General features: G+C 49.8%; 1 protein-coding gene across 2 annotated transcripts in view; it reads left to right on the top strand.

Annotated features, from left to right (window-relative positions):
• The first annotated feature begins 1,765 nt into the window (after window positions 1-1,765).
• The window catches only part of SLC6A2 (solute carrier family 6 member 2), a 45,421-nt gene continuing 23,007 nt past the window's right edge, over window positions 1,766-24,179 (top strand). For both annotated transcript variants that reach the window (XM_063110851.1, XM_063110852.1), the window contains exons 1-3: window positions 1,766-2,039; window positions 13,586-13,717; window positions 15,574-15,811. In XM_063110851.1, coding sequence (XP_062966921.1) covers window positions 1,766-2,039; window positions 13,586-13,717; window positions 15,574-15,811 — 644 coding nt within the window. The remainder of the gene's footprint in view (window positions 2,040-13,585; window positions 13,718-15,573; window positions 15,812-24,179) is intronic.

Below are 24,179 nucleotides of genomic sequence, written 5' to 3'. Positions count from 1 at the left end.
CATTCCTTTGTTTAAATGCCATCTCTGTTTAGAGCATGGTGTTGAAAACACCAAGGTCCAGGGTTCAATCCCTGTTACCAGCCAGCCACCAAAAAAAAAAAAAAAAGGTACCTTCTCAAATCCCCGACTCCTTTATTCAAATCACAACCTCACTTCCCCCAATCCCTTAGCATGCTTTAGTTTTCCCCCATAGCAGGTATCACCTTGTCACCTACCATATAATGTGTTTATTTATTGTGCTTCCTGTTTCCCACAACAGAATGTAAACCTCATGACGTGGGGAATCTTTGAGTGTACTGTCCACTAATGTAATTCGAGAGCCTAGAACAGTGCCTGGCACATAGCAGGCATATGCAAGAGCAGTGAGTAAAGGGGTGAGTGAACGAATAACTGAGTGAATAAATAGCAGTTCTCAGGCTCACAGAACAGGGGTCACAGCTTCAAATGCTCTGCCATCCTGCCCGTAACAAACGGATGCAGGAGTAAGTGCTGGCCTCGGACCTTTCAATACATTGAGCCAGCAAACAAAACACCCAGTGACCTGCTGGCCACCAGTTTGCAGTCCTGGGCACTGAGCAAAACATTCCCATTTTGCTGATGAAGAAACTCTGACCAGGTAGTTTAGTGGCCTGCTGCGGATGACAGAGTTGGTGCAGCATCGGTCGCTGGCTGCTCCCCCAGTCCTTTCCTGGCTCCCTCTCTGACGCGACTCAGACCCCAGTTGTGGGAGTCTGTCGCTCTCTTTCCGTGGTCGGAGGTCAGAGCCCGGTGTCCTTGGGAGCGATGTAAGGTACCCTGGAGCAGGACAGAAAGGGAGTGCGCGTTCGGGTCCCCGAGTCGCCGGGAGCCGGGCTCCTGCCGCCCCCGAGCCCGCGCCGCGCCCCCGCCCCTGCCCATCCCCGGCCGCGCTGTCAGTCTCCATTAGCGCTAACAGGCTCCAGACGAGCGGGCCGGGCGCTGGGTTAATGCAATCGGCGCGTTACCTGGGGCGCAGGCTACATTACCAGCCCGGCTCCTGCCCGGCGCGGCCAGAACCAGCCAGCCCGCGCCCCGCCGGCTGCCCCGCGCCTCCCGCGTTCCCCCGGCCGCGCCCGAGCGCCACGCGGCGGAGCCCAGCCCCAACTCGCGCAGAGCTGCCGAGGCGAGGCCGGTCGGGGGCCGGCTGGGCGCACGTCACCCGGGATCCCCTCGCTGCGGGACACGTGAGTGCGCCCTGCGCGCGGGACCTGGCTAGGTGTGCCGGGAGGCCCAGGCCGAGCCGCGCGAGCTAGAGTGCCAGCGAGTTTGAAGTGTGGAAGTGGAAGTGTCCGGGAAGCCTCCGGGGCTACTGCAAGTGGCGCAGACCCGAGCTGGGGAGGGGACAGCAAGCTGCACCGCGCCTTGTCACGGCCCTGGGGAAACTCAGCCCCTACGTGTCCAAACCCCGCCGTTTGGGGGCAGGAGAGAGCGGACGCACGAGGGAGAGCGCGGCGGGGTCTTCAGTCGGACCCACAGGGCGGTTAGAGGCGGTCTCCAGCTCTGAGTTCCATCCCAGGGAGGCGCGCCACAACCTCTGTTTCCAAATATTTCCAACAGACGCGCGCCCTTTTCTGGCAACCCTGCGTCCGCTCAGCGCGCGCTGCTCTAGGTATCCCTGGCGCTCTCGGGTGGTCACAGGAGGCGCAGGCAGGGAGGAATGGCCCGGTGACCACCTCTTTTCCTTTTGTCCAAACAGAGCCTCGGCGTGCTCCCAGTACCGCTGAAGTTCCTCTCGCCAGCTGCACCCATGCTTCTGGCGCGGATGAACCCGCAGGTGCAGCCCGAGAACAACGGGGCGGACCCGGGGTCCGAGCAGCCCATGCGAGCGCGCAAAGCTGCGGACCTGCTGGTGGTAAAAGAGCGCAACGGCGTCCAGTGCCTCCTGGCGCCCCGCGGTGGCGACGCGCAGCCTCGGGAGACCTGGGGCAAGAAGATCGACTTCCTGCTGTCGGTGGTCGGCTTCGCGGTGGACCTGGCCAACGTGTGGCGTTTCCCCTACCTTTGCTACAAGAATGGCGGCGGTGAGCGCCCGTGGGGCCGGGGTCTTGGACTTGGGAGGCTACCTGTCCGCAGAGGTGGACGGGAGAGGAGCTGCGATTCACAGTAGAGGAAAACGAGGGGACACACGGGCAAGTCAGAGGCGCAGAAAGGGGCTGGACAGGGCTCACAGACAAAAGGAGTGCAGTGGAGGAGGGAAATTGAGGCATGACCCTGGACAGTGATAGGTGCATGGAAGGAAGGACAGAATCTGGGGCACCAGGTTGGGTGAGAAACCCCGACCTTTTGATGGTCTGCAGGAAGGGTGGTGGAGATCTGGAGTGCTCCTAAAGGGGCACCAGAAGTGCGTGGGATGTGACCACCAGGCACACGATGACCCTAAATCCATCACTCTGAGGTTTGGGGCAGGGACCCCTGGGCCAGGAGGGAATAGAGGACTTGGGTTCGTTGAAGGCCCCTGGGGAGGCCCTGCACTGTTGGGGATAGAAACACTGGAACAGAGACACACAAAGAGAAAGCCAGTATCAGAGAGAACGCCAATCCTGTTAGCGGTTTTCTTTGCTGGGATGCGGTGAGTAGGTGCCAACAGCTGGCCTGGGCCTTGAAGTGGTAATCCTGGGTGGTTGGGGTGTAGCCTCTACCTCCTCAGGCCCTGGCCACGTTGCAGAGTGAAGTGGGAGAGGGGCCTGGAGAAGACTCCATTGGGGCAGCCAGTTTCCCTCCTCTTCTTCTTGCTGGGTTACTCACCTGCCCTGCAATGAGAGCCTAGACATCACCCACAGCCCAGTCAAGGGGAGGATCAGGTAGAGGTCTGGGGGAAGCAGCCCAGGAGTCAGGATGCTGTGCCCTAAGGTCCTAGCTCCTCCCTGAGGTGCCCAAACCACCCCAGTCCTGCCACTTTTGCTGGGATGAGCTCAAGGGTACCCTACAGAGAGCCTGGGAAAATGACCTCTAGAGGAAGAAATGGGGTGAAGGGGGGCAGCTCTAGAATCTCTATCCACTGGGCAGCCCTGCCTGATAGTAGCTCTAGCTCAGGACTTAATGGAAGTCAGAGGGAAGGAGGATGAGGGTTTGGAGCTGGGTAAAGGGAAATCTCATGACCTTGTCCTACAGGGTCTAGGACTCGCAGCTCTTTGCTTCCATGTGTAATTTGGACACTTGCTTTGGGACAGGCAGTGCTTGATATTTGTAAAGAAGTGGGGGGGGGGGGAGGCACCAAAGGGAGCAGGTGGCTCTGAGCAGAGGATGGTGCATGAGGAAGCATTTGGTTCTCCCTCTAGAAAGCTAACCCAAGGTTGGAGCGACAGATGAGGGTTTGTGTCCATGCTCTTCTCCTGAGACAGGTCTGTCACTGTCAGATGCTCTGAGACAAGGTAGCTGGGACAGCAGTCCTGAGCTTCAGAAGCATCTGGGGTCTGGAGCCTGATCCCTGGGATGCTCGCTACTCGGCAGGCTCAACACTTGTGCCTTTCCCCAGGGTGGCCGTGGGCAGAGAGAGAAAAGCAAGAAAAGGGAGACATCACCCGGAGGGGAGACTTTTCCAGCTTTGGCTGATGCAGCTTCTCAAGGGGTTCTAGGCAGCTTCAAGCATTCTGGCCCTTTGGCCCCAAGGAGAGGGAGAAAATATGGATTCAGTATATTTTTAGCAGGCAGGGAGATAGATGATGAATGGAAGACAGACAGAGAGTCTCAGGACATGCCATCAGCTTATCCTCAGTGACCATCTGAGGCTGCTTGTCCCTAGACAGTGGAAGGCTCTATCATTAATCAGCAGTGTTTATCTGGTTCCTCTTGGTGTGAGGCTCAGTGTGAGGCTCTGTGGGGTCACTTAGATGTATGAACCAGCACTTCTGCCTGCCAGAAGCTTCAGTAACCCGAGGTCTTCATTTCATGATGCTATAAGTCCTTTCCATTGTCATATGTCTTTGTGGAACTACAAGCACCCCAGATGGTCAATTTGACATGTCAGCTAGATGGATATTCTAGGGCTTTCATTGACACTGTGTGCATACTTGGCCATTGCTACCAAAACGGACCGAGAGCATGTGCTGTAGCGGGGTGATAGGCCAGGTGTCTCAGACACAAAATGCAATAAATTTGTCACAGGTTCCAATTTTTAGGTGAAGCTGGCCAGAAACTCCCTCTCCTTGGCTTGCTAGCCCTTTTTATAGCCCATCCCAAGTTGTTTGGTAATTTGTCTTTGTGGGTCTATCTCCCAAACAGGCTAGGTGACGTTGAGGGCAGAGACTGTGGCTTTTTCATCCCTGTATTTCTAATACCCAAGATAAGGCCTAGATCCTAGGGATGTGGTAGAAGGTACCCAACAAACTTCCACTGAATAAATGAATTAATGAAATTGTCCAAGTCCCCAGAGACCTACTGCCATATCCAGAAACAACAACAGAAACACCCAGCAGTAACGAATAAAGCAAAAGCATGTGCTGGCCGTGGGCTGACAGCCTCAACATTAGGAGTCTTAGCCATGGAGTCCTGAGCTCTGTGCTAGCTGTGTGACTTCGGCAACTGTCCATTCTCAGTTTCCTCATCTGTCAAATGGAAATTAGGGCTCAGATTGTTGTTGTGAAGACCTTGGCTAAGTAAAGGTGGCTGCTTCTTTTTATTAACATTGTTATGATGAGGTAGGAAATGGATGGGAGAGGTGACAAATGCTCTAAAGGCCTGAGGAGGGGTTAGGAAAGACTTAGGAGGTGAGCTGTGGTTAGCATTGCTCTGGATGGGAGGGCATGACAAGCCGTGGGAAGAGAGGAGATATTCCACCTTTGCACCTGGGGCAGGAATGTATGTGGAATCATCTCAGATAATCAGAGCACAGGCTGGCTGAAGTGCAAGCCAGGAGAGAAAGTTTGGAGAGGCAAGTTAGGGCTGGGCTGTGGAGGCCTTGAATGCCAGGCTGATGTTATACCAGTGAATTTCCATTTCTGGTTAGGATGTCCACGACTGGCATGGGAGAGCAGTACAGCCCCCATCTCAGAGTATGAAGATGCTCCTTTATTAACTTAACCCTCACCTCTCCGGGGGTTGCTGAGCTGGCCCCCTCTGGGCCTTATCTTTTTTGCTGAGACCTCCTGGCTTCTCCCTGTGGATCAGCTCTCATCCAGTAATTCTGAAGTCAGCCCCAGAGATGGGCAAGTGGGCAGGCAGGTATATCCTGCAATTGTAAAAGCAGTCAGAAGACCCAAGGTTGAATCTCAACTCTGCCACTCACTGTGTGACCTTGGGCATGGCACAGCCCCTCTCTGAGCCTCGAGTTCCCCATTATGAGCTTAGATGACCCACTGAGATTCATCCCTCTCCAATGCCCTGGCTCAGGGCTATACACAAGCCAGGACTCACCCGCCCTATTATCTAATAACACTCAGTGTGTGTGCTCTTCTGGTGCCAGTATTAACATAGTAACCTCTCCAAGTTCAACTATTCACGCTGGTCCAGATTGGAGGATGTTTAGAGTTGATGAAGGTGCCAATAGTTTAGGCCCCTGGCTAATATTTTCTGAATGAATTACTGGGAAAGATCAGCCTGTCTGAATACTTTCCCAAAGGCTAGCTGCCGGGATGCACGGTTTGCAGGAGGCCTTGGAGGGGAAATCTACTCTCGGAAATTCAAAGGCTTTATTCAGAACCTTCTCAAACAACTAGTCTCAATAGGGAGGCAATGCCAGGCAGTGGGGCTGTTTCCAGGGTTCTAGGTTTTCCCTCTGCACCTGTGCTCTTGGTCTATGCTGGTCCCTAGAGAAGAGAGGGAAGATCAACTGGGTGCTCATGCCTGCCTCCCTGCCACAGAGAAGCCACTGTGAATTATCCTTTGCACATGGCTGCTTCTGTTCGAGACACATCCCGTGGACAGCTCTGAGTTGTGCATTGTGGAGAGACTATGGCATTTAGGTTCAGACAGGCTCTGGTTTGAATCTGAGTCTGACGTTTGCTAGAAATGTGGCCTTGGACAAGTCACTCGCCGTCTCTGATCTGAGCCTCAGTTTCCTTGTGCAGAAAAGGAGAATAACTGCATAACCTTCCTCCAGGGTGGGATGACATCAGAGATAATATATGTAAAGTACTTGAAACAGTGTCACCTAATAGAGGCTTGATAAATGTGGTTGTTACAATTGTTCAATGATATTGACTGCATGCTACATGCAGGAGTGGGTCAGGGGTCCTGATTCTGAAGAGAGCAGAGTTTATCCTAAGAGGAAATTGGTAAAGGGAAATAAGTCTGGAAAGTAGTCCCACTTGTGTCTGGGGCCCTTGCTTGGTAGGAAGATCCAGGAATCAAGAGGAGGGCTTTGCTCCATATCCTGACAGCCTAACCTTGTCACACTGTAGATTCTTTACCTGGAAAATAGAGATTAACTTTTCTGCATGGATGTCCCATGAGATGCTGTGGTTCTGAGTTCCCAATGGACTTCCCTTCCTTCCCCAAGTAAGGTCAGGCTCTCAGGTACCTACAGCTCTTTGAGAACCCTCTTGGCCAAAATATCAGAGATTCTTGAAACCAAGCATCAGGTGGTAGCTGGTACAGAGGTCAAGAGTTTCCAAAGTCAGTGCTCTCACATCTGGCCTGGCTGCAGGGGGTCATCTACACCCTGAGCTTGCCGAGCCTGACACTGATTGTTCAGCTCAGGTGCACAATGAACCAGCCAGCTGGTGTGGCATTCCAGCTGACGAGTTCGTACACCCTTTGCAGGAATGAGGCACTCATCTGGGACCTTGATCTGGGGTCACCAGCGTGATTTGGCCTATTACTCCAAGCTGGCCAAAAGGATCTGGAGGGTCTAAATGTTACATTCTGCCCCGTGGTTCCAAACCCAACTGCCTGAGTAAGGATTAGGCCACAGCACAAGTAGAGAAAGGCCCTGGGGCTTTCATTAGCTGCATCTTCCATGTGAGTCACTGCTGAGATCCACTTATTTAACCAAAAAAACATTTACTAAATGCCTGTCATATTCCAGGAATATAGAGATAAGCAAAAGACAATCCCCGCCTTTAGGGGGCTCTTAGTCTACTGTAGATATCCTAATAATTAATGTTGTTTTAGATTCTGTTATTGGAGGCGTTTTATTCCAAATGAGGGAGGTGAGGACCTACTCTGTTTTTCCTGGGTCATATTGCCCTCTATAATGTAGTTCTGAGCATCCCAAACACTCACTAATTTTTTCCTCTTAAAGAGACCAGGATGGAGGAGATGGGAAACATCTTCCAGGAGCTTTTAATAAGGTCAGTTTTATTAGGAAAAATCAAGTGCAGATGCTCCAAGGTTGACAGCCACAGGAGAATTGTCACATCAGGAGGGGCAGCCCCAACACCAGTTTCCCTGAATTCCACTCCCATTGCCCTCCTAGAGGAGCTGGGTTTAATCCACCAGGGCAGCGGAAATGTCTCCTCACTTGGGCTGTCCCCATGTTTCAGAACTAAGGCAAGGGGTCAGCTGGAGGGACCCAAGGTGAAAGTGAGGGGCCCTTGTTGGTCCAGAAAAGCCAGTTATCATCCCTTTGTACAGAATTCCCTCTTATAACACCAGGAACTTATGTAAAGCCTTATGTAGATGCTCCTGGCTGGTCTCAGAGAAGTGCAGTGAAAGAAGTGAAGAGACCCCACTTGGGCTGATGCTACAGGGACCCTAAGGCCAGTGGCCAGGGCTCACACACAACAGTGAGGGCCCCAGTGAGGAGATCTGTCTTGAGGAGAAGCCACCAGTTGGCACCACACAGCTCAGCCATCCTACACCCAGCAGCGTCTGTGTTGCCAAACTTAGAATGATCTGGGCTTGGATTATGATAGGAATGGAGTGTTTTCCTATAGAAATGGCCACAGGAAGCCAGCTACTTGGCTGACAAAGACCTTGAGGGGCACTCTGCATCTGACACCAAACACACAAAGAATTGCTTTAGAGAAGACTGGTTTGTTTTGTTCTCCATGCCCCTGATGGACCTGAAGGATAGAATGAAGGCAGTAGGTGGAGGCTGCAGGGAGAGATTTAGGGAAGCAAAGCCAGCCTCACTGGCCAGGAGGAGGGTGGGCTGCCAAGCAGGCTGGGCGAATCCTCAGCTGGTCCCATGGGGAGCTCTGAACCTGGGATGGCCCCTCAGACTTGTCCGAAGTAGGGGTGAGGGGGCTGGGACCGTATGCCCCGGTGTTGATCAGTCATCAGATGCCAGCTACTGTGGGAAGGGAATGTGACCTTGGGCAAGGGGTCTCTTCAGTGGAGGGAATTCCTAAATGGCAGCTGAGGGCTGAGCACTGTCAGCGCAGGGGGAACAAGCCCTTCATCCTGAGGGGGATATGGGCAGTACGACCAGGAGCCCTTTTTGGTCGTGGGGCTGGCTGTAGCCTGGGGCATCCTTTGTCCTGCTCTTGCTTGTGGTCAGCCCTCTTGTTTGGACACAAAGGGAAGAAGCCAGCCTCACTTGGCACAGGGACATGAAGAGCCCAAGGGACTGCCTCCAAGCCCTGTACTGGTAAGTCTCCAGCCGGCGTTCATGCCTGCACTCCAAGAAGAGCCTGGCCACCCTCAGCCACATGGGTGAGGCTTTACCAGCTGTTTCAAGTTGACAAAGGTGCTTCACATCTGCTCTTGTGTGTGTGGACAGGACGTGAATCCCATTTCCAGAGCCCCTACAAAATGCACCGTCCTTCATCTCCAATATCTCTAATTATCACAGCAAACCAGTGATATGGTATTATTGTCCTCACTTTCAAAGGTGGAGCTAAGGCTCAGAGAGGGTACATCGACCCAAGGTCACATAGACATAAATAGCAGGACTGGGGGATCCAGGATCGTCCTTAGATCCAGGCAAGGGGCCTGCCTTAGGGCCTGTGCTTTAGAGAGCACACTTCTGCCCTCCTCTTACCAGGGCCAGGGCCAAGCGGACCTATCCACCTAGAACACTGCCCCCCAACAAGCACATGCCACATTCCAGGTACCCGGACTCTGGAATTCCCTGCCCAAACAGCTCCAAGTCCCCTTCCAGGCCTGCGGGGGCTTCTCGCTTGGTTCCCTCTATCATTCATAATGTAGACTGAGCTGCAGGCATGCACAGCCCCAAGTCCGAGGGGAGGGATGCTTAGACACGGTGGGGGGGGAAGAGTCCATGCGTATGTGCACAAGGCCTCTCACGTGGCTGGATAGAGCTGTGTGGGAAAGAAGGGGGCAGGGCAAACGGGGCTCCCTGTGCTGCCACATTCCAACCCATAGCTCTAAGAGCTGAGGATTCCAAACTTGAACTTTATAATAGAACCATTACAGAGGTCTCTTTGTGAAAGTAGGAAGACAGATCATGTTTTATTTCAAAGTTGTGGCTCTTTTTGTCATCTTTAAATGTCGACATGAGGCCTGTAGACCTCCTACCTGAGCTCCTGTCCCAGCCCTGCAAGTGTTGGGGTCTGCTGCAGGCAGCCCTGTATCCTGACTGATGTCTTGCCCTCTCTTGCACTCTATGTACCATGCCTTTAGGGTGTTGTAAGAGGGGGGACAAATCTGGCCACTCCAGGCATGGACCAAGGTTTTCTTGTGATTTTCGTGAAAGCCGTAGGTGGTGATGGTCCATAGATGAGCCACGGGCACCAAGGGAACAGTTTTGTGGATTTTTACTTCTTGGATATACTCCTATTAGTGTGTGGCCACAATTCAGTTTGAGGAATCCTGCCCTGAGCACACTGGGAAGCTAGTCCTATCACACCTCAGAGGACCCTCCTCTCCTTCCTGCAGCCCCTCCCTGACTACGCTCCCTCCACCCCCTCCCACAGGCTTCCCCTCTCTCTTCCTAAGGTCTTCCTCACCTGCCGGGGGCTGCACCAGCACATCCCACTCTAAACTTAGTGACCACAGGGCTTCTCTTCCTGAGGACTTGGCGTTTGCACAGAGGATCCCAGAACCCGTCTGTGACCAGTGGGGTCTTCTCTAATGGTGGGATGTCTGGCAGTATAAATTGGACTGGAAGAGGTGGGACAAATGCTTTCCTTACTAAATTTATCCAAAGGCCACTGGTCAGAGACCCTTTCACATTTGCAGTTCTTTTCCTTGTGTGGTTATGTGTGTGTGTTGATGTGCAGAAGGAGGTGTGTTCCTTTGTGTGGTATGCACAGGTGTGCATTTGTGTACATACATCTGGTTTTGGAGACTCCCAGGAGCTGAGCACCATGAGGTATACCCAGCCTGTATTTTTCCAGGTCTGCCCCCATCTGCCCAGCACCTACACAGCCAGAGCATTGCAGAGCCAAGACAGGATTCTGAGCTGTGACACCTGAGACTCCCAGGCACTGTGCAAGGCTTGTGGCAGCTAGTACTGCCACATGTGGAGATGTAGCGGGGCCATGCGAATGTGGCAGTTATAGGCCTTTCAGGGCAGTCACTTCTAGGAGATTTGCCACCAGCCTCAGTTTCCAAGAAGCTGCCGCAGGACTGTTTACAAAAGAGGCATCCTCCACTGACTTCTGTCACCCCTGAAACCCCTTCTGGCTCTTCAGCCCTGCCCTGGTTTCTTTCTGCCAGGGTGCTTGAGCCATCTAGCCAGCTAGCTGGTTGATGCTCTCTCATGGAATAAGGCACTGGCCACTGGGCAGCTTTTTTTTTTTTTTTTTTTCTGACTGGTAAGGGGAGCACAACCCTTGGCACGGTGTTGTCCGCACCACGCTCAGCCAGTGAGTGCACTGGCCATCTCCGTACAGGATCCGAACCCACGGCCTCGGCACTACCAGCGCCATGCTCTCCTGAGTGAGCCACGGGGCCGGCCCCACTGGGCAGCTTTCTGATTTTCATTCATGCTCAGCCATTTCGCCATCATTGAGACTCCTGGATCAGTTTTCACCTGGCCTACGTCAAACACCCTCACAGAGAAGAGCCGCGGGCTCCAGCAGATCTGCCATCGTCCCTCCTGCTGTCCCTTTGCTGTGACTCCCAGCTAGCAGAGAGGATATGAATCTCAAACTGGGCAACTTACCTACCTGTTGGCAGTGCCACCCAGAGGTTTAGAGCTAAGAAACTGGCCAAAGCGAGGCACCTGGTTAATTGGCTGTCGTTACACGTTCCCTTCCTTGGCCATGTAGAAAAGAGCATCAAGTAGCCAGTGGCAAACCACAGTGCCAAGATTTGAGCTGTGACTCCTGACTTTTTCCTCCCCCCGTTCTCTTGGGCCACTGACTTCAGTCTTCAGGCCTATTAAACAGTGTAATACATCCTACCCCTGTGGTCCCTCCAGCCCGATCCAGGCTCCCAAGGGGAGTAGCAGTCCGCTATAAGGCAGAGTGGGGCTCAGACAGATCCAGGTTTGAAGGCAAGCTTCATACTTACTAGTTTGGACAAACCATTTGAACTTTCTAAGCCTCGGTTTCCTCATCTGTGAAATGGTATTAGTGGTGATTATCTCTCAGGGGTCATTTTAAATGAATAATTATGTAAAAACTTGTGTGTGGCTTGGCATATAACAGGTGCTTAAGAAATAGCACTTGTTACTTTCAGCACCCCACTGCCTGTCTCCATTCACCACCATTACCGTCAGTTGTAGACAGGCCTGGTTTTGGGTGCCAGGTCAGCCCTCTCTATGTTTGAGAGAGAGAAGGGCAGACATTGAAAGCAAGAAATGAGGAGGGGGAGAAAGGTTGTTATATGGCCATTTCAGAGAAGTCCAGCCTGGAGCAGGGACTGGAGTGTAGGCCCAGCCTGTGACCAACAGACCAGGTTTCTCGGCTGGTCCCTGATCCACAGTTTCACAACAACCCACCCTGACCCTATTCAGACTAATAACCTTCATCTAGACTGGAGTGTTCTAGAACCTTCAGGGTGTGTTGGGAACAACTATGGAGCTCTGGACCCAGGCAGACCTGGGCCTAAATCCCAGATCCATCACTTACAAGCTGGGTGAGATTGGTCAAGTCACTTAATTTCTCCAAGCCTCAATTTCCTCCTCTGGAAAATGGGTGTAGCAATTGCTACCTCAGAGGGTTTCTAGGTTGTATAAATGGAATCACAGGTGTCCATTGCCCAGTACCCTGCTTGATACGTAGGAGGCAATCATGTCTACTGGTCCATCTCCTGCTCAGAGGGGACTGGGTGTGTCTTGCAGCGTTGGGGCCCCCCACTTCATGCTGCAGAGCCCTGAGCTTCCTGAGAAAAAGCCCCGAGAAGAAAGTGGAGACTGACAGTCTGAGCAGCTGAGTGGGTTTGACCCTGAATACCATGTGACTCTGCCACAGTTCTTTGCTAGTTTGGAGCCTCAGTTTCCATATCTGTAAAATGGAGATAGAAGTAATCTTTGCATGTTAAGGTTGTTGTAACAATCAAGTGAGACATCACATTGAAAGTGCCTGGAACACAGTAGGGAGCAGCAAGCGTGAGCTGCTGGTATCTGTTGTTAATATTGCTGATGTTACCATCCTTAAGTGTTTCTCATTTTCCTTGCTTTCCTGGTGTGGGTGGGTCAGAGAGTATTTGGTTTCCAAGGTTACTGCATCTCAGCCAAAGGCCAATAGCAGGAGGAGTCTGGATCTGGCCTGGCCACCTCTGGCCGCATCTGGAAAGGAGCTGGCATTTTGCTTTGGTCACGCATGCAGCCTGAGCTGACGTGGTGAATAACCCCATGAGTCACTTTGCACACAGCGTCAGAGCCTGCTAAGCTCACCCCAGGCGGCCAGCGCATATCGAGAATTGTCTCTGGAACTCAGATGTGTCTAATTCCACCAGGAATTCTCCCAGAGATTTGTTGCCGTCCATTGCTAGGAGCCCCATTGAGTTTCTGAAATGCTCTGAGTGGGCATCTTCCCTTGTCAGAGGCTTGAATCTCTGGCCCCTTCACTCCAGCGTTTACCTTCAGCTGACTACAGCAGGGTGAGCCGCACAGGTTGGAAGACCTGAGTGCGTTCCCTGCTTCCCTCGCTTACCAGCCGCACAAACAGGAACAATCCGACTCCCTTCTCTGCCCCCAGTTTGCCCCCAGGGGACACAATGACTCTGCTTATTACCTCTGCGGGCTGTTGTGAGACTCAGAAGAATCCAGTGAGATCATGTTTGGAAAAGCCACGTGCAAACATAAAATGATATCAATATAAGCAAAATTAGAAATCTAGTCATATGTCACTTGAGGCAGTGTCTCTCCCTTTCTCGTATCAACTTTCTTGCCTGTAAAAGGAAGGGCTTGGTTTAGACTGGCATTCCCCGAGTGATGACTCATGAAAGGAACAGTTCTTTGTTTGAATAAATTTGGTAAAGGCTACACCTGTGACCCTCTTTTGGTGCTTCATAGAGTGTACTTGTATATCAAATCCTAGGAGAAGCCTGCAAGAAAAAAAACTGTTTAGCTTTGCTTAACCCAGATTTTACTAATTTGACCACAGACCCTCATCATGATGATGACGATGATTACTACTACTGTAGTTACTATTATGTTATAATTATCTGTATTAATTGCTCTGTGTAACTCCGCTTACCTGCCACAGAACATTCCTTGGGAAATGGCCAGGTGAGCAGAAGAATGGGGTTCCTGCAGCTCTTGTGGACACAGATCCAAGCACTCTGAGGAGCAGGGGTCTAACGGGTCACACTCTACCTCTGTGTCCTCCAGGTGCCTTCCTGATCCCGTACACCCTGTTCCTCATCATCGCTGGGATGCCCCTGTTTTACATGGAGCTGGCTCTGGGGCAGTACAATCGGGAAGGGGCAGCCACGGTGTGGAAGATCTGCCCGTTCTTCAAAGGTAAAGAAGGGCTCAGGGGGAGTCAAGCATTGTTCAAAAAGGCTTCCCTCTTGCCCCTGGGGAATCTGCTCCAAAGGTGAGATCTGAGATCTACCAACTCTCTTGTAGGATTCACAGATACTGACAAGGTCGAGTGTCCACCATACACATTTATGCAGAGAGCATTTAGTGTGTCAGGAATAGCATTAGCATAGAACGTCTGGAAACCTGGGTTCTAGTCCAGGCTCTACCAGCTGAGTGACGAGAAACAGTCTGCTTTCCTGTATGGGAAATTCTTAGAGAAGTGCCAGAAGTACCAAGCACATACACCAACACCCTCCCGCCTTATGTTCTCATGGCAGACATGATAAATTGATCATGGATCTTTTTTGAGCTCAGCCAGAAAGCTGCCTCATGATCCTTAATACAGCAGCCACAACTAATTGATTGCAGCTGGGATATAAGATGAAGTCTACTTACATTTGGGACTAAGAGCACATCTGCAGAAAGTAGCCGTAACAACTGCCGTTCATTGGCCCCTATACAGATGGGAGAGGGGCGTGGAGCAAGAGTTAGTGTCTCCCAAGCACTGGTTAAAGAAGGGCCCAGGTGACAATGAGGGCCAGTGTGACTCCCATGAGCCTCTTCTCAGCTGGCATGTGTCTCCTCAGTACCTTCTGTTTACTCAGACCGACAGTAGATACAGGCTGGTATGAGTCTTATAAGACGTGTATTTGTGAGTATTTTTCTTGTTTAATTTCCAGGAATCTAGCTCAAACCTGCTTTAATATAAAAGGAATTTATTGGTTTATATTACAATAAAGTCCAGGGGTTCATGATCTAGGTGCTTGAATAACGTTATCTGGAATCTCTCTCTCTTTCTCTGTCTCAGGTCTGATTTTTTTTCTATGTTAGCATCAGTCTCAGGTTCATTCTTCTCAAGTGCTAACAAAGATGGCCATAAGCAATGCCAGGTTTAAATCCTACCAATTTTAACAGTGACCAAAAGCAAAAAGGAAACAAATAAATAAGAAGCACTTATATATTCATGGCTTTATTAAAGGTCCCAGAGGAAACTTTCATTGGTTTGACTTGAGTCATATGTCCCTCTGTGATCTGTTCACCATGGCTGTGGGGAAGCAGCACTCTGACTGGCCAGCCCTGTATCATGTGCCCACAGCTAGATCAAGGAGGCATCACCCAAGACTCACAGGCTAAGAATTGCTTAAGGCTAATCCCCTAAAGCAATGCTGGGCAGGATAAATATATGTCTACTCTAGGCAAAAGCCAGAGAAGCAGCCCTAAAAGAACCTCTGATACATTCAGGAACGGGATCTTGGCACACTAAGCAGCAGGTTGAGAGTAGGATTCAGAGAACACACTGGGCTGATCAGGGAGTGCTCGGTCAGGGCTCCCCCTGGAACAGAACCTGAGATGAGGATTTAAGTGTGAGGAGTTAATTTGGGAGAAGATCCCAGGAAGCACTAGGGTGTGTCATCAAGTCAGTTCCACCATGAGCAGGGAGCTCAATCCTACTGGGGGTGAATGTGAAACATGCCTCCATGTTATCCTGCCCAAGGGGTGAGGGAGTTGGAACACTTATATGCCAACACCCACATGGCTGCTCCCTGGGGGACATTAAGGCCACCTGCTCAATATGTGGGGACAGGGGCTTCAGCGGCAAGAGAAAGCCCTCAGGCAAAGGGATGGTGGGTGCCTACAGAATATGAGTGGGGCTCTGACAATCTGCTACAGAAAAAGAGGTGGGCTTAGGGTTGGGAAGTGCAGTGGTTGAAACCAGCTCCCCAGGAGAGGTGGTGCTGGGACTGGGGCTGGGCCTGCGGAAGACCCTGCCTGAGCCCTCTGTCCCTGCCCAGGAGTTGGCTACGCTGTGATCCTCATCGCCCTCTATGTTGGCTTCTACTACAACGTCATCATTGCCTGGTCACTCTACTACCTCTTCTGCTCCTTCACCCTTAACCTGCCCTGGACTGACTGTGGCCATGCCTGGAACAGCCCCAACTGCACCGACCCCAAGCTCCTCAATGGCTCCGTGCTGGGCAACCACACCAAGTACTCCAAGTACAAGTTCACGCCGGCTGCAGAGTTTTACGAGTAAGTCATTGATCCCTCATCAAGGGCCTACTGAGTCCTGTGCCGGGCAGACTATGAGCCAAACACTAAGGAAACCACAAAAGAGAAAGGGACAGTCAGCCTTTGTAGCAGTGACTGAGTGGCCATCACAGGCCTGACACTGGGGTAGGAGCTGAGGATACAGCTGTGGATAAGGCAGTTGGAGGAGCTCATGTTCTGGGGCAGGAGAGTGGAGGTGGGCAGGAAATATACCAGGAAACAGCTACAGAAGCAAGAACGTTTTAGAGACTGTGTATGCTCTTTAGGAAATCAAAAGCATTTTGGAGAGTATAGTTGCCCTTAGGAACTAAAACCAGGTACGTGGGAGAAATGGATTGTGCGTGGAGAAGGAACTTTAGCTCAGGTGGTCAGGAAAGGCGTCTCTGAGGAGGTGGCGCGGGTCCTGATGAAGTCAGCTAAAGGAACACCTGGGGGCTCAGCCAGCAGGCAGTGGGGCTGCGGTGTGAACCCGAGTCCATCTGATCCTGAAGCTGTCATCTGATCCACCTGTGCTGCTGTTTCTCTGGGGCTTCCTTGGGGGAAAGTTGTCACAGCTTGTGAGAGAAATGTATGGAAAGTAGCTCAGCTACGTGCAGCTTGGGGAAAGTATTTGGACCATGTGTACGTGAGAGGCATTGACTGGTGGTGGAAGGCAGGACATTGTTTAAAAATACTAACTTCTTATGATGAAATAATCTTATACATAGAAAAGTACAGTCTGTATACCCTTCACCCAGCTTTCCCTAAGGTTGACACCTTACATAACCATGGTACAATTCTTGACACCAGAAAATAATATTGATATACTATTAGCTAATCTATGACAGAATTTATTTGAATTTCACCAGTTTTCTCACTGTTTTCCTTTTCTGGTATTTTGTTGTCACATCTCCTTAGTCTTTTCTGATCTGTGAGAGTTCTTTGGTTTTCCTTGAACTTCATGACCTTGACACTTTTGAAGAGTACTGGCCAGTTATTCTTTGAAATATGCCTCAACTGGATTTGTGTATTGTTTTCTCTTGGCTAGATTGGGGTTATGCATTCTTGGCAAGAATACCATAGAGATGTTGTTGTGTCCTTTTCAGTGCATCTAATGGGACGTGACGTCAACCTGTCTTATTACTTGTGATGTTAACCTTGAACACCTGGTAAAGGTGGAGCCTGCCAGCTTCCTCCTGTGCAGAGAAAGTATTTTGTAATTAATGTGTCTTTTGGGAAGATACTTTGAGGCTATGTAAATATCTTGTTTCTCATCATACTTTTGCTTACACTTTTTAGCATCCTTTGATGATTTTTGCAAACAAGAATTATTACTATAGTGTTTGTCTAATTGTGATTTTCTACTTCTATCATTTCCTCCAGATGAATCCATTGGAATTCTTCTGTAAACAAGAGTTGTCCCTTCTCATTCATTTACTTATTAGTTTATACATGCATTCATTCACTTATTCATTTATAACAGTATGGGCTCATGGATATTTATTTTATTCCGTGGTTTTCATCCTTAACCATCATTAATTAGCTCACTGCTCCCTTGAATCCTCTCAACCTCTACTGCATCCTTTTCTGTCCTTGAGGAGGGTGCTGGCCAACTTGTTTTTAGCCACTTCATTTAAAATGTTTGCATGGTCTTTTCTTCAGAATGTAGTATCTATTGCCCTTATCCCTCAGGTGTGGATCCCATTTTAGCAATTCCCACATGAGTGTTAGCAGTGAAACAGGAAGCACATGGTACAAGCTGTGGGGCAGGACAGATAAATCCCCAGCCTCAAGGTACACATAGTTTAGGGAAGAGTTCCCCAAACTTTTCTGTAAAGGACTAGGGAGTGGATATTTTGGGCTTTGCCAGCCACATGTGTCCCTGTTGTATATTCTTCTTTGTTTTATTTTACACTTTAAAAAGGTCAAAACCATTCTTAGCTCACAAGCCATACCTAAACAGGTCACAGCCCAGATTTGGCCCAAGAACTGTGGTTTGCTGATTCCTGGTCTAGGGCGAGATTTCCCAATAAAACTTCTGCCATGATAGAAATGTTCTGTCTGGGCAGTCCAATGCAGTAGTCACTTTGCCACATGTGGTTACCAAACAATTAAAATGTGGCCAGTGTGACTGAGGAGCTGAATTTTTAAATTTTATTTAATTTTAATTCATTTACCTTTAAATAGACACATGTGGCCAGTGGCTACTTATGTTGGACAGCACAGGTCTAAAGAGTAAAAAAAGACAAATTTACAAATAAAGAAACTTTGGGATCACTCTCCTTCAGTCCTATGGATTCCTTAAACAAAGATCCTGGGAATGAATGCTGGTTATCCAGAGACTGGGGCTATCCCAGGGACGTTTCCATCCCTGACACCTTGAGCACATCAGGGCAAAGGAGATTTGGTTTGGTTAAAAGTGACCTCTGGAAAGTCTGCCACTTCTGGGGCTCAGGGAAATCAGTGTTCTCTGAAGCTAAGAACTACCCTCAATGAGACATCACAGAGAATTTGCTAAGAGTCCTGTTCCTGCACATCCCCCTGCCTCTATCTGTGATGCCTATGGACTTCCATCAGGCATGTACAAAATTCTGTGTTTGGGAATTTTTCCGGGTCAGAATCCGTAGTGGTCATTAAATTCTCAAATACCTCTACAGCCCCCCAACACTGCTGTTACTTAAAGCAAGCATCTTCTGTCAGTAACAGCACCATCCCTGTCCCCCTCACCATCACAACATAAACAGCTAACCACTTACCATGTGTACCAGGTTTTCTGCTAACCTCTTTGTATGTATTATCTCAATTTAAGCACCACACCAACCTAATGAGGTTTCTGTAACTCTTAACTTCATTATGCACATGAGGCAGCTTCATTTTACAGATGAGACAGCCAAGCCCACGACCACATGGATAGTACTGCACAGAGCTCCGGTTTCGGTCCAGACCCAGGCAGCTTCCACTTGACCCTGAGAGTGAGCGCTTCCTGACATTTTGCAACCTAGGAGCCTAACTCCTCACCCTAGCCCCAGCCTTGCCAGGCAGGGCAACTCCAGAGCCTGCACCCTTAACCTCTGAGTTATATTGAACTCTAGCCATTATGCATGGCTATTCTTATTCAGAAATATTGTCATAGTCACAACTCACATTTCTCTGGCTTGAATTGTGTCCCAACCATCCTGTAAAGTGCCTTCTCTATACTATCTTTTAATCCTGACCATTATGGTCCAAAATTATTCTTTTGTGAATGAGAAAATAGGCACAAAGCAATAAGTGACTCGTCCAAAGTCATACACTTTAGAAGTGACATCTGAAATGGGTTTGAACCCAGGCAATCTGGCTATAAGGTGAAGCTCTTAGCTCAGTTGTTCTAAACCTTGGCTGGAGAGTCACCTGAAGAGCTTTAAAACATACTGATGCCTGGATCCTATGCCCAGAGATTCTGACTTCATTTGTCTGGGTGCAGCCAGGGGGGTTTTATTAACAGCTTCTCCTCTGATTCTAATATCCAGCCAATGCTGAGAGTCTCTGTTTTAGTCATTGTACTCTCCTGTCTCAGAGCAAGATTCCTGCTGGGGTCAGGCTGACTCTCTACAATCTCATATCATGGAAAATCTAGGGCCTCCTTCACTTTTCTCCTGAGGAGAGTGGCCTCAGAAAATCCCAGAACTGCTGGAGAGCTTGTGGGTGGAGGTTTTCAACCTAACTATTTTATGAGTGTGGTTTGGATGGGAGACAGTAAAGAACAGTAGAGCAGAGGGTGCTCCTGATACATGGAATTGGTTGCAAATTTTACCCCTTGTCCACATGAAGGAAGAAAAGCATGATTTTTCTTTTTGCTCTTGGCAAACCTTGTCCTTGTAAATTAAAATGGAAAATGATAGCCCTGTGTCTAGTCTAGTTAGTATTTGATTCTTCCTCTGACGTCTTAATGACGCCCCAGCAGAGACACCCAGCAGGAGGGAGAAATGAGTTGGGTTTTGAGACCCTGGTTACTTTAATTACAACCTTAAACTTCCTGCAGGCTCAGCTGTGAGCAGAATGTGGTGGAAGAAAATGACACTCTTGTGCATGGAGCTGAAGGGGCTTGAGAGCTGAAGGGGGCTGGTGGGGGAGACAGAATGCAGGGCTGGTTCCAGCAGTTTTCTGCCCTAAAGACCTCCCCTCTTCTCCTCCGCTCCCTAAACCCCTCTCTCCCACCTCCCCACCACCGCAAACCTTCATAGCTACCCTGAGCATCTCTTCACATCAAATCTCATTTTATCTTCACAATTCATGGAGGTGAAAATCATTCCCATTTTACAGAAAAGACAGTGGAGTCTTGGGTTTTAGATAAGTGGCAGAGCTGGGATCTGAATGCAGGTTGTTTGATTCAAGATTTTCAGTCCCTGTACAGGCCTCTACCCTGTCTTTCTCCTCTGCCCTGTGGAGGCTCCAGTGAGCATGTTTGGAATAGGAGCACAAAGGTCTCGGCAAGTAGGTAGGAGCCCTTTTCATGCATCTTTCTCACCTCAAGCCCACCTCTCTGTGCTTCACTATGTAGAGCACTAAGTCGTGGGCTGCCTCTGGATTATTTTTGATGGTACATGACCCTTTTGCCTAAGTGTTTCTGCTTTAGAACTGTCACCCCAACTCAGTCTGGGAACCCAGCAAGTGGGACTTTTAGTGCCAACTCTGAGGAGATGAGATAATTTTTTCTCTTTCCCCAAGCCTCCTGGCCAATTCTGTTACCAACTTGTACTCATTTAAGCTGATGGACTGAACAGTTATTTAAGGGAACAAAACTGCCCCAGGCTTCGGGCCTGAAACCAAACAGCCCCCTGGCTAAGAGAAACTGCAAACCTCAGTGGCTTTATCTGTGAAAGGGAACTTTGGTGAGCATGTGCCTGGTGGTAGAAAACTTCCACCCCTTGTCAGTTCCTAGTGAGGAAGAGAAGTCTCCCTCCTCCTGAATGCTAACCCTCTGCTTAAATGTCAAGCAAGATATTGAGCCATTTTGGCTGGTGGACTTTGGAAAGCCTGGACAGTACGCTTAAATGTGATTCATTTTCATTGAACTCTAGAAAACTAAAACAAACCCAAGTTACTTGTACTAACCCCCAACGCTTGGGCCTGCTGGGGAGAGGAGGCTGAATTCTCATTCCTTTTCTTGGGAATAAGCTTGGGAGTCCAGGTCTTTTCACTGATGAAATATCTAGACAATTACTACAACCCTAAAAGTGACTTCAACACACATAGAGTCAGCAGTCCTATTGGGGGCATTTCTTTCATCTGATTGGACACTAGCAGCATGTGAGCAAGTTTCAGGGCAAACATAGTTGGTTCGGTGCCTTTTGTGTGTGTGTGTGTGTGTGTGTGTGTGTGTGTATGTGATTTTATAGTTAAATCATCAAATCAGCCAAATGGTGATTGACACCATTCAGCACTTGGCCCCTAAAGCAATGGGAAGAAACAGAATTAAGCATCAAGTGGGTCAGTACCTGGTCTGGTTCTCTGTCCTTTTAGACTTGCCCAGCCCTATCCCCTCTCTCCTTTCTCTCTCAGGACATAGAAGAGGGGTCTAAGTCAGGGGATCATCTCTGAGTTGAGACTAGCAAGACGAGAAGAAGTTTGTCAGGCAGACAAATTGGGCTGGGAAGTGTGTTCCAGGTGGAAGGAACAGAAGGTCCCAAGGCTCAGGGCCATGAGGCATCCTGTGACCGGAAAATGACAAGTGCCTTGATGTCGCCAGGAGCGAAAGGCAGGGTGCGTCAAGGCAGGGATGAACTTGGAGCGGGTGGACCACGAAAGCCTTCAGATTCTGAAAGGCTCACATTGTCATCCTCTGGACCGGATTTCACAACCTCCACACTTTGGACATTTGCAGTGGGTCAGTTCTTTGTTGGGGTGTGGGCTCTGGCCTGTGCATTGTGGATGTTTAGCAGTGTCCCTGGCCTCTACCCTCAAGATACCAGCAGTAACCTCCTCCCCTCCAGATGCAACCACCAAAGATGTCTCCAGACATTGCCAAATGTCCCCAGGGAAGGCAGGGGGCAAAACTGTTCCCAGTGAGAACCACTGTTTTAGGTGGTAAGGAGCTTCTGAGTGACAAGGCTAGAACAGTATGTCAGATGGATGTTTCTACACTAGCACAGACATTGGATTTAAGGAGGCTGACAGGAGGCAGAGAGACCAGGGCTGGGGGGAGGTGGGGGGACATGTATGATAGTCCTGGAGGGAGAGAATGTAGGTCTGGCCTGGAACGGGGCCAGCGTGGGTGGGGGTGGGGAGCAGACCAAGAGACAAGATTAGGAGGGGCCAGACATGGCGAATGACTGCAGGGGGATGATGACGTAGATGAGTAGTTTAAGGCCACAATAGCTGGCCTGGGGTCTGCAGGGATGGGCTGTCCTGGGGAGGGAGCGTGGGTCTTTCTGTGCCTTGATCACCCACACAATTCTGCTCAGTCATTCGCACGTGCTCACATACCCCCGTCCCAATCTCTCCTTTGATCACACCTGGGCACCTCCTGTCAACTCACCCTGGTCAGCAGAGAGGAACCCAGCCACCACCTCCAGGGAGCCCACCCAGCTGGCTGAGTCTCCTGGGCATTCCTTAGCTCCTTTGCTGATGCCTGCTGCTCTCTGAAGCCTGGGACTCGCTCATAATGATAGTTATAATTACCATTTGGCGATCATTTCCTGGGTTCAAGGCATTGTCTCATATCCTGTAATTTAATCCTCATCAGAGCCTTTTACTGAATAGGAAAGGGCTCAGAGATGGGGATGTTTACATTAGCTAGTGTCTCTTTGCCTGTGAGCCCCATGTGAGCTGGAGCCCTTGCCTGCTGGTCCATAACCATGTTACCTGCCCCCAGCACTCTGGTTGGCTCAGCACAGAGGTGCAGAAAGGGTTCAGGTCACACAGGAGCTGGTGGCAGGGTCAGAATGGGAGCCCAGATTTGTTTGGCCGTAGAGCCTGGATAACTTCTGTGCTACATTCTTCTATTTCCTTCACAGTCTTGCCCGTAATAGACATCTATTTTGAACAGATGAATAAATAAATGAGTGAATGAAACATGCGCAGTTCAGTGGTGGCCTCCGGTCTTCCATCTGCCCAGAAACAGATGTTAACTCCTACCCAATGATAAGCTGAATTAGTTTCCACCCTTGCGGTATACGTTTTTCTCACTATCTTGCAATCTTCCCAACCGAGTCTTTCATACCACTTCCAGTAAGCACAGCCATGTGCCCATGATTCTGGGGACTCATCTGAAGACCCAGGCTTTCAAAATATTTAGAAGCCTTCTTCTTATGAGCCTCTTTGAGCCTTCTTTTCCTCAGGGGCATAAAGCCAACTTTTTTTTTTTTCCAGGAAAGTAAAGACAGTTTCTAGAAGGTTCAAGTTGATCGAAAGGAAGCCTGTAATTTGGGTGGGCTTCTTGTTCAGTGGATCTCAGCTTCAGCTACCCATTAGAATCACCTGGGGAACTTAAAAGATAGTGGTGTTCAGGCCCCATTTCCGCAAGAGTTCTAATTTAATTGGTTGGGAGTGGGGCCCAGAGATCAGTAACTTTTAAAATCTTCCCAGATGATTCTAAAGTTCAGGTTGAGAACCCTGGTCTTGTTGATAGGCCTCAAACTACGTTCCTCCTACCCCATAGTTCTCCTTTTGGGGGAGGGGTGGGGGACGAGGAAGGGGAGGGAGAGAAAGAAACAGACTTATATGGAAAGCAGACAATCAGCTGTCTTACCCATTCCAGGTGTGTAAAATTTAGCCATCCATGTGTCCTTTTGGATTAAAGCACCACTCCAGGGAAGGACAATATATTAAGCTATTGTTTGCTTCTAACACTTTAGTATGAATTTATTTATCAGCTACTTTCTGAATGGACCCCCAGCTGAGAGCAAATGCCTATGGAGTGAGACACAGGGAAGTTAAGTTTCTGTATGAGAAATGGGTGGTTGCCTCAGGCAGTATGAAAGAACTGGACCAAAGGGTTAGGACTTTACCATAAGGGCAGGAGGTGTCGCTAAGAGGGCAGGAGGTGTCGCTAAGAGAAGAGGTGAGAGTGTGCAGGAGACTGGCTCTCTTTCCTTCCTAGTTCTCCTTGGGATAGTCCTGGGGTCTCATTTTTTATATAGAAGGTAAATGATCAGGTTTAGCAAGAAATGTGGGAAGCATTTGTCTATTCCTAATCCAGCAATCTCCCTGTGAGCTAACAGGTCTTGACTGTCAGTCCTGGGCTTAGCACTGGGGAGCCAGGAATGGTTAGACCTCCTCCTCTTCCTAGGAGAGTCTTGTACACAATCAGCCCTGACATTGCAGGAGCATGCTCGGCTGGCAAGTAAGCCAAGAGCCACAGGAACTGAAAGGGTCGAAAGATTTGTATCAG

This window comes from Cynocephalus volans, chromosome 10 (genome assembly GCF_027409185.1).
Source record: "Cynocephalus volans isolate mCynVol1 chromosome 10, mCynVol1.pri, whole genome shotgun sequence".
Lineage (NCBI taxonomy): Eukaryota > Metazoa > Chordata > Mammalia > Dermoptera > Cynocephalidae > Cynocephalus > Cynocephalus volans.
Note: the sequence above shows the minus strand (reverse complement) of the source record. Positions and strands in the feature narration are given on the sequence as shown.